This window comes from Cryptomeria japonica, chromosome 10 (genome assembly GCF_030272615.1).
Source record: "Cryptomeria japonica chromosome 10, Sugi_1.0, whole genome shotgun sequence".
NCBI classification, from domain to species: domain Eukaryota; kingdom Viridiplantae; phylum Streptophyta; class Pinopsida; order Cupressales; family Cupressaceae; genus Cryptomeria; species Cryptomeria japonica.
The window spans coordinates 918,496,970-918,513,356 of record NC_081414.1 but is presented as its reverse complement, the minus strand read 5'-3'; the positions used below and the strand labels follow the sequence as shown (position 1 = coordinate 918,513,356).

General features: G+C 37.5%; 1 protein-coding gene across 3 annotated transcripts in view; it reads left to right on the top strand.

The window, feature by feature from the left end:
* LOC131036210 (tRNA wybutosine-synthesizing protein 2/3/4) overlaps positions 1-15,969 on the top strand; it is a 172,567-nt gene extending 156,598 nt beyond the window's left edge. For 2 of the 3 annotated variants that reach the window (XM_057968055.2, XM_057968056.2), the window contains 2 exons: positions 15,170-15,276; positions 15,374-15,969. In XM_057968055.2, coding sequence (XP_057824038.2) covers positions 15,170-15,276; positions 15,374-15,474 — 208 coding nt within the window. In that variant the 3' untranslated portion in view covers positions 15,475-15,969. Of the gene's footprint in view, positions 1-15,169; positions 15,277-15,373 lie in introns of those variants that run through there. The other variant, XM_059212156.1, reaches the window with a different exon arrangement.
* Positions 15,970-16,387: the final 418 nt, after the last annotated feature.

Genomic DNA, 16,387 nt, shown 5'->3' with positions numbered 1-16,387 from the left:
ATTTGGGTGTCCTATCTATATACATGTACCTAAAGAGAAAAGACTAAAACTAGAACCTTATGGAAAAAGAGGAATACTTGTAGGATATAGTGAAACATCCAAGGCCTATAGAATATATATACATGGTCAGAGAAATATTGAACTTAGTAGGGATGTAATCTTTGAAGAAGATTTAGCTTTCAAAAGAGCCCTAAGTACAATAGAGCCTGAAAACTATATCCCCACTCCTAACATAGAAGAAGATCCTACTCCTGAGCTTCAGAGGGAGAATCTTGAGGAAACTATAGGTGAAACTCCAATCCTACCTAGAGAAAACCTCAAGAAAAGACCTCTGTGGGCCACCAAGACTGTAGCAAAAGCTCAGAGGTTTGCTGCTCCTTCAGGAACCTTTAGGGAAAGCAAAAGACCTAATAAATTCACTAGCTATGTTGCTCTTATGAATGATCTCTCTAAAGCTGAACCAAACAATGTATCAGATGCACTTAAACATCAAGTATGGAAGGATGCCATGTCTGAAGAGTATCAGTCCATTATGAAGAATGATGTTTGGGAGATCGTTCTTAGGCCTACTAAGAAATCAATTGTTTCATCAAAATGGCTGTTTAAAATCAAACATGCTGCAGATGGCAGTATTGAAAAGCACAAGGCCAGATTTGTAGCTAGAGGGTTCTCTCAAAGGGAAGGAATAGACTATGAAAAAACCTTTGCACCTGTGGCCAGATATGCCTCAGTAAGAATAGTACTAGCCATTGCAGCAGCAAAGGGGTGGAAGGTGCACCAGATGGATGTTAAAACAACATTTCTTAATGGTGAGATCTCAGAAGAAGTCTACCTAGAGCAACCTGAAGGATTTGAAATTCAGGGTGCAGTGTCTCATGTGTGCAGACTCAAGAAAGCTCTCTATGGGCTTAAACAGGCTCCCAGGGCTTGGTATGAAAGAATTGACACCTATCTCTCTAAACTAGGCTTCTCTAAAAATGATGCAGATCCAAATCTCTACTACAAACAAAATAAAGGTGATATGTTAATATTGATTCTATATGTTGATGACTTACTAATCACAGGAGAAGATCACCTCATAAATCAATGTAAGAAAGATTTATCTAAAGAATTTGATATGAAGGACTTGGGACTCCTTCATTACTTCCTAGGTTTTGAAATATGGCAAAATTCTGAAAATATTATACTAAACCAGGGAAAGTATACCTTGGACATTTTGAAGAGATTCAGAATGCATAACTGCAGACCTATGACCTCTCCCATGGAAACAAATTTACATAAACTTAAGGAAGCATCAGCAGAGTCACAATCCATTGACCCTACTCTCTATAGACAGATGATTGGGTCTCTCATGTATCTAGTGAATACAAGGCCAAATATCTGTTATGCAGTCAATGCCTTAAGTCAGTTTATGTGCGAGCCTAAGGAAATCCACTTGATTGCAGTGAAACACATTATGAGATACTTACAAGGTACTCTAAACCTTGGTCTCAAATATGAGAAAGTCGATCTAGACCTACACGGATTTACAGACTCAGATTGGGCTGGGAGTGTGACTGACAGGAAAAGTACTTCTGGGTGTTGCTTCAATTTAGGATCAGCTATGATTTTCTTGGATCAATAGAAAACAGTCTTCTGTAGCACAGAGTTTCACCGAGGCCAAGTACATTGCAGCTTCCATGGCTGCTCGAGAGGTAGTATGGCTTAGGAAGTTGCTTGTGGGACTATTTGGTGAACCCATGAAACCCACTGTCATTCACTGTGACAACCAGAGCTGCATAAAGCTTTCTATAAATCCAGTATTTCATGACAGATCTAAGCATATTGAGATTCCATATCATTATGTACAAGACATGGTAGACAAAAATGTGATCAAATTGGAATATGTTAGTACAGGAGATCAGACTGCAGATATTTTGACCAAACCACTTTCCAGAGTGAAGGTTGATCATTTTAGAAAAGGTTTAGGTATGATAGAAAGGTAATTTGCTTTGTAAATAAGATGTTTAATGTGTAAACTTTTTTTGTCATTTTGAGACATTCTGGGTTTCACCCCCTGTGTTCATATCTAAGAGGTGACGATCTCTCAGATTATGAACACTTGTATGTAGACATCATAAGGTGACGATCTTATGATTATCTAAACTAGTTATCATGTTGGATCTCTGGTATGTCATGGATGTGCCATGACGGTGTTGTGATAAAACATTTGTATAAAATGTTTGTGCACATATCACAACTTGGATAAGATGAGAATCTAACCATCCTTATATGTTTATCCTTAGTATTGCATGTTTAGGCAATATTGCGTGTTTAGGCAATACTAATATCACGTGTTTAGGTGATATCTTGTCATAATGAAATGATGAATCTTTTATATCACATGGTTAGGTGATACTCTATGTCACATGCTTAGAGTGATGTTTTATATTTGTATATTATGTCCTGATGATACTTCATATCATATGTATAGATGATATATATTCTTGGAGACTGACATTATGGAAAAAGAAATGTGATGCAGGTTACTTTATCTATCTTCCAAAGCTAAGAGGGAGTGTTAATGTATTAGTAGCTTCTGCAAGATAAGATTTTCCTAACTCGTTAATCTCCTCCATTCTGTTTTTGGTTTACTCATCTATGCTATTAGATTATTTGATTTATGCTTTCCGAACTGAATATGTTTATCAGACTGTAACTTTGATCTTGATTATGATATTGATATTGGATAAAGATGGATTAGATCGACGACTTGCTTAACATAGTTAAGCGTCGATCTAAATGCTATTAGTTATTGGGCTTGTTTGCTTTGACACCGATTCATTATCGGGTGTGTTTATATCGATCTGTTATCATTTGCTTTGACACCGATTCATTATCGGGTGTGTTTATATCGATCTGTTATCATTTACAATGGCACCGATTAAGTTATCATAAACACCGAGTGAATCAGTAGACAATCATGACCAAGTGACATCTTGGTCGGACATGTCTAAAAAGACATGTCCGATCAAGGTGCCACTTGATCGTGACTGCTTTACTATATATACATCATTCAAAAGAAAAGGAATGACATTGAAATCGATACATGTTCATCCTCCTTACCTACAGAAAAGAAAGACGATAATATTATTGTCATAGTAATAATACCAAAATCTTAAATACACCATCTAGCATATAACTTGTTCATTAAATTGGAAATTGCAATAACATTTACACTGGGTATGTACCTAGGGTGAACCCAAGGCAAACCCCACACGATCCTGAACCCAGGGAAAGTCGATTTGGGTGCGTGGACCAAAGTAGGCGTTCCTGGTAACATATATATATATATATATATATATATATATATATATATATATATATATATATATATATATATATATATATATATATATAATGGCCTAAAATGCATCCCCTATTGTCCTTGTCTTGGAGACGTTGCGAAACATAGCTGTGTACTAATTGATGCCTTTTCCTCTTAAGGTTGTTGGAAAGGACCATAGCCAATAGGCTCTATCATCCAGGCTATTCATTGTCCACATTGTTTCACAAGTCATGCAATGTCATGTAGGGTCTTCTGACCCATTGTCTATAAATTTAGCCAACTTTTGTCTTTCACTGCTTGGACTTGATAGGGGATTCACTATCTTTTCTAATGCAATGTCAATGCTTCAAACCGACTTAACATTGGGTTTTGATTCACATCCTCTGGTGCTTCACTTGCACTCATGGTCGTGTGAGAATCCTCAACTCCTCCTGCTTGAGTGTTTTGTACAAGGTTGCCTTCAATTTTGAAAATTTTGACCAAAGAGTTTTAGATTTGCATCCTTCCACTACCATTTCTTTAATTAACAATTGTTTATTGTTTTCATAAGTCTTTAGATTCTACTTACCATTCATCTTTATTTGTTGGCTTGTCTATTTGATTAGAGAGATTAATCCACATTTCATCGAGTAAGGGTAGATGTCTTGCCATCTCTTGCCACGCTTTGTACGATTTCTTGTGGAAGAATTGTTTTTCATTTTTTGAGTTTTGGTCCAAATTTCAGCTTGTCCTCCAAGTTTGGCTTTGACTTTGACTCCAACTTACTTCCCGAGAAGGACTCCGACTTGAGAATCGTATTGCAGTGCTTTTCTCAAGTGCTTGTCATAGTTTTTTCCTTCTTTCTCTTTGTTCTAAGATCCTCGGTGTAATGTCCCCTTCTCATTGATGCTCTTTCAGTGGTCCATTAGCCTATTCCTAAGACCCGTAGGCTAGGTGGAATGAGTAATCAGGGTCTAGCATTGATGAAACGAGGACTTATTATTTTTAATAAGTCAGGGAATGACCATTCTGGTGCCACTGTCCTACTGAGCCCTCCTTGCTTTGCCTCTGGACGCGATGATCATATTTTTCTGAGCATTAATTCTTGTCTTACTATTTTTAGTAAGTGGCTAGGTGGCACAATTCTATTTTTGGCAGTAGATAGGGGTCTGAATTCTGCAGCAGTCTGTGGCCGTCTGGGCTCAGTTTCATCTTGGTGGTGATAATAATCAGTGCGGGAAACATTTGCAACATAATTAAATATTATTTCCTTATCCTAAGGTTAATATTTAATTAATCTATTTATTGGCTATTGGTTTATTAAATTTGGGATTAATGCCTATTTAATCCTAAGTTTGGCGAAATTCAGTTGTTTTATGGAATGTGAAATATTTTAGAAGGGATATTATTTCACTTTGCATCGCTAATATGTGCCTAAGTGTTTAACGTGGGTCCTCCCCTTTCTTGGGCGTGACTTTTGACTTAGGAGAATGGGCGCTACACTTGGGTCCACATGTAAGTGGAATGAAATTCAAATGCAAGTGTGGAATTTGGAGGGATGTCATTTGAATTTGAAGAATGAAGTTATAAATATGAGGCTTGGGTTCCCATTTGCATCATCTTGCAAATCTGTAATGTTATGTTGCCGGATTGGCGACAGAACTTGAGGCTTCGGAGTGCGTCTCCCTAGTGCTACTCGGTTTCGTACTTGAAATACAGTACCTAGCTGTGCCTTGTATTCCTCTACCGTTTTCAGAGCTTTGCCATTGACATCTTGGTGTTGCAATGATTCTGTACTTGCTGGTTTTGCCTATGGCTGAAGCATATTCTTGCTCACATCTCTCTGCTGGAGCGTCTGATAGTTATGGGTATCAATCCTATCTTCCTTCCCAGCACTGGCAAATAGGTTTGTAAGTTTTTAGCACGTTTGTTTGAGTTTTGAATTAATTATGCAAAATCGAAATTCCTAGTCTAGGCGTGGGTTTTCTGCCTTGCATTGGAATGCATGCAAAATAAATAAGGGTCTTTTTGGGGTGTTGTTTTGATTGGTTAGCATTGCATATGTTGTACGATGGGTTTGGGATTGGTTTGAGCTAAATTGGATGTAAAATGAGGGAGATATGAATATTTTGGCATTTATCTAGGCTGCTGGTCTGTGTTTCCAGCCTGCAGATTTGGTTGTAATAGAAATTTATATCTTTACTATAGAAATCTGCATTACTCTCCTTCTATCATTTCTATTATTGTAAGGTTAGGTAGTAGTACTACTAACCAGATCTCTCTTTGTAATTCTCATCCCGCTGAATAAGTGGAAGAGGCTGGCTTGCGGCCTGATATGCAATAATTTGTAATTTCCAGTCCTTCCGCTGAATAAGTGGTCGAGTGATAAGTTCAATGTTTTTGGTCCTCCCGCTGAAATATGCGGTAGAGTGATTGTAATGTAATGTCCTCTCCCTGAAATACGCAGTAGAGTGATTGAACTTTAGTTTCTTGTAATCTTTCCCTTGGTCGGTTCACCGCCAAGAAGTTTAGTTTCTATCTTGCTGGATAAGCAGAAGGGGATGGCTTGCCGCCCGTGCAATTGTAATTTTCAGTTTGTTTATTGATGCTGACGATCCTCGGAACACCGTATGCTCTCACCCTCCCAGTCTGGGCTCTCTGTGAACAAAAGGTGGAAGGGTTCCCTTTCAGTTGTTTTGCTTATTACTCTAACATTAACGGGTTAATTGTTGTGGATGAATTGCTATTGGCTTGAAAAAAAAATAAAAAAATTAGTGGGATATTACACTCGGGGATCGTCTTATCTCATGTTTTGTCTAACCGCTTGTTAGTAGCCTAAGTGGGTTAGGTTGTAGTATACAGAACATCAATATCCAACTTATAACACCAGAGCATAGTAACACATTAGCATGGAATCAATAACACACAATACAGTATACCACGATATATTCATGTGGCACGGTGGTTTGTAGCAGCTGGTTCATTATGGTAGCTTCAGAGTCGGCTCGTATGGTGCTGGTGGTTTTATGGGGTATTGTCTTCCGCCGTCCCTCACTCATTTCCCTTTCTACTTCTTTTTGTGCCTCCTTTAGTCTTTCCTTTTCTATTCTTGGTTCAGGGTAAGTTAGTTTCCTTGTATGAGATCGGGTAATGGCCAATACTTCTGGTTCTGACCGTACTACCTCCAGCATGTTCACGCCTTTCTGTCTTGGACATTCCACATCTTCGTGGTTTTCCAGCCCACACCATTTGCAGAGGAGCCCTCCTCCTTGTCCAACACCACTCTGGCAGTCACGTGCAAAATGGCCCCATTCGTTACATCGTCGACATTGTATCATCGGTCTGCCTTTTGCATCATATTGGATGCGTCCTCGTGGGGTATTATTATTGTTGTTGTTGTTACTCCCCCTCCGGCTGTTCCTATAGCCACCTGGTGATGTGTCTGAGTTTGTGTTCTTGGAGGGTATAGTGATAGAAATGTTGTCATTGATGTCAAAGGAATTTGGAGGAGGATGAACATATTGGATGATGCTTAGATGATTGTTAACTTATACAAGTTTGAATTATTATGCCGGTTGATGATGATCAAATTAAGTATGTTGTACATTACATATTAGTTTATACTTTATAGTATGTTCAGCCATCCTCTCAGGATATGAATATGCAGCAGAAACAAAGGATTATTATCAGCAGCAATCAGGCTATTTAATGAATCTATACTGTGTGCAGTGATAAAGCCACAATGTTCTCAGAAACTGTGTATCAGTGACTTATCAGTGACTATGTATTTCTGTGTATGGCTTGATTATAATACAGTCTCAATCTGTATCAACGACAACATATCAAGAAGGGACTCACACAGCAATGATGCATACTGGTGCATTAACTTATATGTATGATCGATATCTACAGAAGGAGTATTCAAACAATGGATACAGAATGCCCAGCAGTTTGCAGAAACAAAAGATATGATTTGATTCAAACTTACATTGAACATGTATGAAACAGAAAAAATAATTTTGTAAAGGAGAATGCGATTTAAATTTGTTTTATAGATACGTCTATAATAAAAATCGTGTTTAGAAGAAACCTGATAATAATCAAGTCGTGTATATGTCTTACACAACCAACTCATCAAGTGATACGCTGACATGGCCAAGGAGTCTGGTGACTTAATTCAACGCAAGACAAAAAATGAATAAGACAAAGAAAGAATAAGACAAATTGCACATGAGACGAAATTGGAAATAAGTGAAATTGTAAAAGGTGTGATTAAGTAAAAATGGAAAGCTACGATCTCTTTATCTTGTGAATAAAGGCAAAAGTATTTTCCTAAAAGACAAAATCTATTTTGTCTTATTCAAAGGCAAAGACAAAGCGGTGATTTGAATTTAAAATTAAAAGCATTAACAAATCCTATTGAGGCAGCGTTTAATGAAAAGGTATTGGTTATTTTAATAGCCATTATAAGAAGCAGCGATTTAAATAATATAAACAAGCTTCTAAAAGGACAACCCATTCGGTTAAGGCAACAATACGTATGAAGAGGTGCGATTTGTTTTAGAGGATATTAAATAAAGTTTAATTTGTTTTGAATAAGGATCACTCTTTGGAAAGAGTTCACACCTCTTGTGAAAGTGTGCGAGAAAATATATATGCTGGAAAAATAAGCGTGACTAGAAAAAAAAAATAGGAGAATTTTTTATAATGTTATAAGGAGGAATATCGCTATATCTGTATGAAGAATATGTTAAGTGTGTAAGGTGGATGTGTGTAGAGTGCTGCTTACAGGTGTGCTGTGTGAAGAAGACAATCAAATATAATATGTGCACCGGATTAAGACAGACAATTGTATGAATGCTATTTCAGATTTATGGTGAAAAATATAGAGGGTGGAAAGAATACGTGTGTTGTAGCGTTGGCAAGGTGTATGATGCTAGAAATATAATAAGTTACTGACAGAATAGAGTGTGTAATTTTGGAAATATAATCAGACACAAGAGTGTGCGTGTGAAGATCAATCATACACAGGAAAATATACGAATATGTATATGCAGATATAAAAGAGATTTATGTAGACTCCATGTACAGATTTGTGAAGACTTTATGAAGCAGAGTTTAGCAGACTTATGAAGCATTTAGATTTATAAGAGTTTATAATCAGTTTTTGTGACAGATTCATGATCAGCATTGTAACAGTTTGAAAAAGGAAATTTGAGAAGAATATAATCCATCATCAGTTGGTACAGCAACATTGTAAAGGTGAAAATTAGATATATGTGAAGTGGGTTGGTGCTCACAAAAGTGGGAGTTGGTGCTTCCAGTGGGTGGGTGCTCACAAAGTTCAGATTTGGGAGTTGGTGCTTCCAGTGGGTTGGTGCTCACAAAACAGAATTAGGAGGTTGGTGCTTCCAGTGGGTTGGTGCTCACAAACATTGTAAAAGAAATATAAATATACAATATTCATTTAGTGGTTTTCTCCCTCATTGGGTTTCCACTCAAATTCTTTTGTTATTGTATTTATGTGCATAATTGTCTTGAATAACTTAATCATATTAAATTGAAAAGTTTCATTATACTGATTCACCCCCCCTTCCCCTCTCAGTATAATCGTGTGCTCTTCAATTGGTATCAGAGCGAGGTTCCTTCATAGATAGCCTTACAGCTTGAAGGTAGATCCCCAAAAGAGCACAATGGTGGATAACTATGTAGTTAGGAATCCAATCTTCGATGGGACAAATTATGCATTTTGGAGTATTAAAATGAAAGCCTATCTGAACGCACTTGGTTATGATGTTTGGCAGTCCGTGGTGGATGGGTACACACCTCCGTCCACCGATACGGCAGGAAAGAGGAAAAGTGAGAATAATGCTAAAGCAGAACATGCCCTTCTATGCAATCTGGCAGATTCCGAATTTACGAAGGTTATGCATTGCAAATCAGCCAAAGAGATATGGAACAAATTAAAAGGTATCTATGAAGGGGATGAAAAAGTAAGAGAAGCCAAGCTTCAATCACTTAGAATGAAATATGAAAGTCTTAAAATGAAGGAAGATGAAGACATCGCTGCCTACTTCTTGCGTGTGGATGAAATTGTGAACGCAATCATAGCATTGGGAGAAGAAGTTGAAAACACACTCCTTGTTCGGAAATTGCTAAGAACTTTGACAATGAAATTTGATCCTAAGGTATCAGCTATAGAAGAAATGAAGGATTTGAAAACATTGACAAAAGATGAATTGTTTGGAATTCTCATAGCCTATGAAATGAGAAGAGAAGACAAACCCTCTCAAAAGGAAGCAGCTTTCAAAATATTGAAGAAAGGCAAAAACAAAAACCATGAACCAAAGGAGAGCTCAAGTAGTGAATCAGATGAGGCTGAAGCTTATTTCATGAGGAAATTCAAAAAGGGCAAAGGCAAATATAAAGGCAAATTTCCATTTAAATGTTTCAATTGTGGTAAGGTAGGGCACTATGCTTCAAAGTGTCCTCAAAATGAAAGCGATAGTAGTGAAGAGGAAAAGAAGAACTATCCAAAGAAAAAAGGAAAGAAATACTTCAAGAAGAACTACTCAAAGCATAAGAAAAGCTTCTACTCTAAACAAAGCTCTAGTTCATCAGAAGAAAGCTCTGAAGATATGTCCAGCAGTGATGGAGAAGAAATTCTTTTCATGGCAGTGAAAGTTAAGGATGATGAAGATGAAAAAGAAGAAGAACAAGAGGCTATGGGTGATGAAGAAGATGTAGATCTAGAAGAAGAGTTACATTATGCTTATGAACAAAATAAAAAACTAAAAGGGTGGGTTTCAAAATATAAGACAAAATTACAAGAGTCAAGCAAGCTCAATGAAGACCTAAAAATACAATTAGAGGAAGCAAAGAAGAATGAGGAAGAGATAAAAGATCAGCTTAAAAGTAAAGAGGAAGGACGCAGTAAATTAGAATCAGAAATCGTCTCCTTAAAGCAAAACTTGGAGAAACTTCAGAAATTTGAAGACAGTACCAAGAAAATGGATAAACTTCTCAAAACACAAAGACCTACTTTCATTAAATCAGGTCTAGGACGTAAAGAAGATCAAATAGCCAAGGCTACTAGTTCAAAACCCTTGGATGAGTCATGGAAGATAGTAGAAAATAGAAGAAGGAAGAATGATACTCATAAATCTCATCCTCCCACTGATGTGTTGAAAACATCCCACCTAAAGAAACCACATGTAACTGATAATCATTATTCATTCCAAGGATATTGTTTTTCATGTTATAAGTTTGGTCACAAATAGGAGTCATACTAGAAATATTTCTAATTTTACTCCAAAGAACCACAATTCATTTTCTCCTTTAATGAATTATGATGTGATATGCCATAAGTGTCACAACTTTGGACACACTGCCAGATTTTGCAGAACAATCTTTCCTAGTTTACCAAGAAAGGAAGATGTACCCATCAAAAGGGAGGAAATGTCTAGAATGACTTGGAAGAAAAAACAGCAAGAAGATAAAGAATCCCTATTTGTTCAAATAGCTCTTCATGCAAAGAACGAGAAGGATAGGTGGTATGTAGACAGTGGATGTTCAAGGCATATGATAGGGGACAAAAACAAGTTCATCTCCTTTGAACCAGCAGATGAAGGAACAGTAAGATTTGGTGATAACACAAAAAGAGAAATAAAAGGTAAAGGAACACTTAGCCTAGATTATGGAAAGACTAAAACTGAAAATGTGCCCCAACACTTGGCAGATGTCACAGAAAGTTTTCTTTCTGTGAATGCCCCAACACTTGGCAGATGTCACAGAAAGTTTTCTTTCTGTGAATGCCCCAACACTTGGCAAATGTCACAGAAAGTTTTCTTTGGACAATTGGTTTTTGTGTTACCCTCTAGTTTGCACTCTGTGCACCAGAGGTCCCTACCCTCCCTACTTTCTTCCTTCTGCGTCTGCATTTCCCGCATCATCCGTCTCATATCCTTCCAGAGCGCTTGTATCGTGCGTGACTCCTCCTCGCTTTCCTGATCACTACTATCTTCATCACTTGTATGCCTCTTGCCCTTCGATGTCTTGCTCTCACTTTCAATGTCCATGGCTCTATTGTATGCATCCGTGACCGTAGATGGAGGTACTACCTTCATCTTGTTCCGCAGGGATGGTTGCAATCCCTCAATGAACCATCGCTTCTTCAACCCATCGGCTGGCTTATTGTCCATTTTTCCAATCAACTCTTTCAGTCTACAGTAGTAGGACCTTACCGTCTCCATCTTGCCCTGTTTGGTGTTGTATATTTCTGCAACGATCTCGTCATCATCCCGGAGTAGCCGAAACTCCTCCTCGAATGCTTTAGCCAGGTTTTTCCAGGTATCCTTTGAAGTGGTGCGTAGGTCCCTGTACCAGTCAATGGCAATCCTATGGAGGGTGGCCGGAAATGCTTTCAACCAGTTATCCTCATCATCCTCGCCATTGGCCTGCCATATGGTGACACAAGTGTTACAGTGGCGCGCGAGATCCTCTAATCCTAGTCCATTGAATCTGGGAAGTTTCTGTTTTTCAGGGTTATGTGCCATCTTTCTCGTCCTCTCTGGTTTACTCTAGGAATTGTTGAGTGACTCGGTTGGGGGCGGTTGTTTGCTCCCAATTCTGGCTACTTTCTATTGCCTGTGGCCTGTGGTGACTCCTGTCCCACTCTTGTGTATGTTGCCGAGAACCTTCCGCTAGGCTTCCTCTCTCTTCAACTATCCGGTAGAGTTTCAGGTGCATCTCGAGTTGCTCCTGGATGCGCAGGGATCTCCTCACTATGTCTTCGTGGCTCCCCTCTTCTTCCTCTAGGGGTTGTCGGCTTCGATCTTTGTTGAGTGTATTTGGCATTAACTATTGGGGCTACGGTGGTTTCTCTGCTGTGTGGAGTCCCACTGTTCTTCTTCCCTTCTGTTCCTTTCTCTGTATTGTTGAAGCACTTGCTGCCTATGTTGCTCCCTCTGTATGTTCTCTCGTTCCTCTTCACGTTCCACGAGTACACGTGCCAATAACCGGGGAAGACTACCCAGGAGATCATGTACGGCCCGGTTCACGTTGAGTTCCGCCCGTACCGTATTAGCCGAGACTGCGCTCAGTTCCGCTTCTCGCTGTACGTACCGGTCCACGGAAACATCCTACGCGTGAATCAGGTCTTGTGTCAATTGATCCTCCCTGGTTACTTCAGTGTTATCCTCTATGTCATTGTCTGTTACCCGTATGCTTTGGTCGAATGGACGACCCATTATGCTTCCATCCCGCCAGCCTTCCCTCTAGAGACCTCCGGATTCGACTTAGGCAACGGCGCCAAAATGTTAGTAGCCTAAGTGGGTTAGGCTGTAGTATACAGAACATCAATATCCAACTTATAACACTAGAGCATAGTAACACATTAGCATGGAATCAATAACACACAATACAGTATACCATGATATATTCATGTAACACAGATTTCTATCATATTCCTCTCCATTCCAATGTGTCCCAAATGTGCTACGAGTTTACAATATAAAGAGTTCGCGGTTGGTTAGGCCATCAACCGTCAGGCAACTAACTACCCGTAGATATAACTTAATACTATTGTTTTCTTTTAAAGCATTACAAAAGCCTTATTTACTAATTAAACGGCTTACACCGCTTTTTGATAGATTTCAATTCTTGTTTGGGTATTAGGGCATTAATTTCTAGGGATCCCGTGTTGATCTATGTTCCTCATCAGCTTCTCTTCTCAAAGTGTTCCCTTATTTGCTATCTTTGAATTTCATGATCATGTTCCTCAAGAAGGTCTTAAGGATTATTTAGTGTCTTGTGAGCAATCATGGCATATGATCAAGAAGAATATCTACCTTGCTTACCCCGAGGTTATCACATATGATTTCTTGTGGGATTTTCCATCGCTTGACTTCTGCTAGTACACTCTCTTTAACTAAAATGTCCTACACAACTTCACAAGGTCTTGGGTGAGTTTGTCCTCTTTTTCCTGGATCAACTCAACAGGTTCTTCAACTGGTTGTCCCATTATTTTGTCATTTTACCCCAATTTCTTGAAGGGCAACAGCACCAAATGTTTGCTTGCATTATGGTTAAGCAATAAAAATAGTGAAGTAAAGAGAGTTATTCATGAAGAATTGATCTAGATAAGAACATATTAAACAATATATGAATTGAGAGAGCAAACAAGTATATTTTATTCATCAATGGACTTCATACCAAATTCAGGATCGGAGACTATTTGCACAATGCAGTCCTTTGTCTCGACTACAAGGAAATATTTAAACTTGCCAACAGTTGCTGAGGACTTTCCAATCGTTGGTAACTACACAACCAATGAATCTTAACTATTTTTGTCGAGTGTTCAACATAACAAAAGTAACTAGTTTGTAATTTTATCTATCTACAGTTGGAGCTTGATTTGGCTCTAACTAATTCGTCCAACAGCTTGCAAAGGCTTATGAACTCCCATGTTTTTTCACTTGTCCTTTATTCAATTGGTTTGCATTTAGTTCATCAACTGTTGCAGAATATCAGGAGTCACCCATTTGGGGGCACTTTTTGTAATTCCTTCTATAAAAGGACTGGATCTTTGTAATGTTTAAGAGTTTGATAAAGCAAGGGAAAAGCTCTGTAATACATGTAAAATCTCTTTGAAGAAATACAAAGAAAACTATTCTTTGTCAATGCTTTCTTGATACTTGTCTTTGTTTAAGTGATATGAATGAATTTTCTCGATTTAGTGTCATCTCTTGTTGTATGCTTGTATGCTTTTAAGGCAAGGAATTGAGGAATCTGAGTTTCTTCACACGTTTGCTGTGTTCAATTATTGTCTTGTGTTAGTTAATACTCAAAGAGTAATATTAGTTTTTCACAAGCAATAATGGGAAGTGTGAATGTTGCAAAGGATTATTTAGTAGGACCTAGGTTGTTTGAACTGTATTTGCAAGTTTCACCATCGTAAGGCAATGTTCCATGTTTAGAAACTATCAATGATGTCCGCTTCAGGAATGAGTGTTGATAGGTAATAATTGGTTCTGTAATTCTTCATATAGGCACCGGTTACTATTCAGACAATCCCTGCCAACCCAATTGATTCTGAAATGATAATTCACCAGAGAATAAGTTATTTTTGTATTCTTTTTTTAAATGCACACTAAGATATTAAAGGTACAAGGAACAAGATACTTAGTCCCTTCTAACCCTACAAATCGTTACCCATTTTGTGGGAGTTTTCTTATTTGTTTTACATTGAAATGAATTCATGAAATTTGTGTAAATTAAATGAGTCCTAAAGGGTCACCCATCTAGCTTCTGCAAAGCCTGAAGTGCAAGAGAGAAACATTCATTGGCCAACCATGCAATATTCTTAATCATAGGGATTTATAACCCCTTAGAGAAAATTGAAGGCAGGTTGGTGAACCAACAAGTATAATGTTATCCCAAAGATAGAGATAGAGATCAATAGAACAATTATAAGATCTCACAATCACTCCAGTCAAAGAATATAGCACGTCACAATTTGTTCAATGATCTTAATGATAATTGGTTTGGAATTATGCTTATGCTTGGCATCATGTTGTTGATGATATATGATTTTGATTAAGTTAAACATTAGTGTCCACTACTGATAAAACATTGTCAATGTGACTACAAAATGCATAACCAATAGTGTATGATGGGATTTCCTTATGCATCTTGACCTTGAATATTAGATCTGAAAAACTGTACAAGAGATGCAGCAGTACATGAATTACATGAAGCAAATCATAGCAGAGCAGTTTAAATGTTGAGGACCAAAGTGGAACACTTTTATTGATTAGCTCTTGTTTCTTATTGTCAAGATCTTGAATGGTTTGTTTTATGCAGGCCTGAAGGGGGTGTGCTACATGTGCATGGGAATGTTAAAGACTGCGAGGAGGTATCTTGGCTGGAATATCTCGCCATGTCTATAAAAGATTTTGCTCTTAAAGAAGGTAACAAATTCATCCCCAATTCTTCTGCAATCTTTTAGGTTTTTTTATGGTTAATTTTTCATGTATTTATCAGTTATAATCTTTTAAGTACTTTCAGGATACACATGGAAGGTGAGTATTGAGCATGTGGAACGAGTTAAATGGTATGCTCCACATATCCGTCATCTGGTTGCAGATGTCAAATGTGTAAGTGTGTGATTCTATATTTTCATAGTGTACGTGTGACACAGGAAAAATATCTGTATCAGTTTTATTGATGGTTAATGAACCATGTAGCTCCTGAATGACAGGAAAAATAGAAGTATTGGTTTTTTCAGTGGTTCCTTAACTATCTAGCTTCTGAGTCCTGCCCAAATCTATCAATCAACATTTTCAAGAGATTTGGAGCTATCAGGATCCATGTATACACTGTTGCTGAATTTCATTATGTGCCCATATTAACTAAAATGTAAAAAAATTCGTTTGACTGATAAGGGAAATAGATCTCTTGGATTAGAAATATACAAAAGGAGCAGAAGATAGTCAGAACTATGTGTAGATGAAGTTGTCACTTCACTTTAAGAGCCTATTCCATTGTTTCCCCAAAATCATCTAGTAAACAAATATTGTATTAAAATCATAGTTTTTGGAAGGCCACATGAGTTGACTGCTGAATCCAATTTTGTGAGTATAAGAAGTAGCTTTCTTGCGACAGATCATTTATATTTCTAATAAGTTTCCATAACTATTATATATCCAAGGATTTGGGTAACTAAATATATATTTTTCAGTCCAATTTAAATAATTGACTATTCTCACAAGCATTGTTATTGTTTCAGGGGAAGAACAATCCGATTGTATTGGTTTCTATCACAGCATATGCCAAAAACAATGGAACTATATTACTTGTGGGTATTTACTATTAATTTTACTTTATTTTAATGTTTCTTTTCTTTTGATTTCTTGTTGTCTTATATTTTGTTTTTTCAAACTAAAAAAGGCTTAGAGAGGGGTAAATGGATATAAGAATATAAAAATTGCAGCTGAAATCAAATATAACCTACCAAATAAAAATAACCTTCCACAACAGAGAATGACAAGAATAATTTGCTTGATTATTGATGTTTGAATA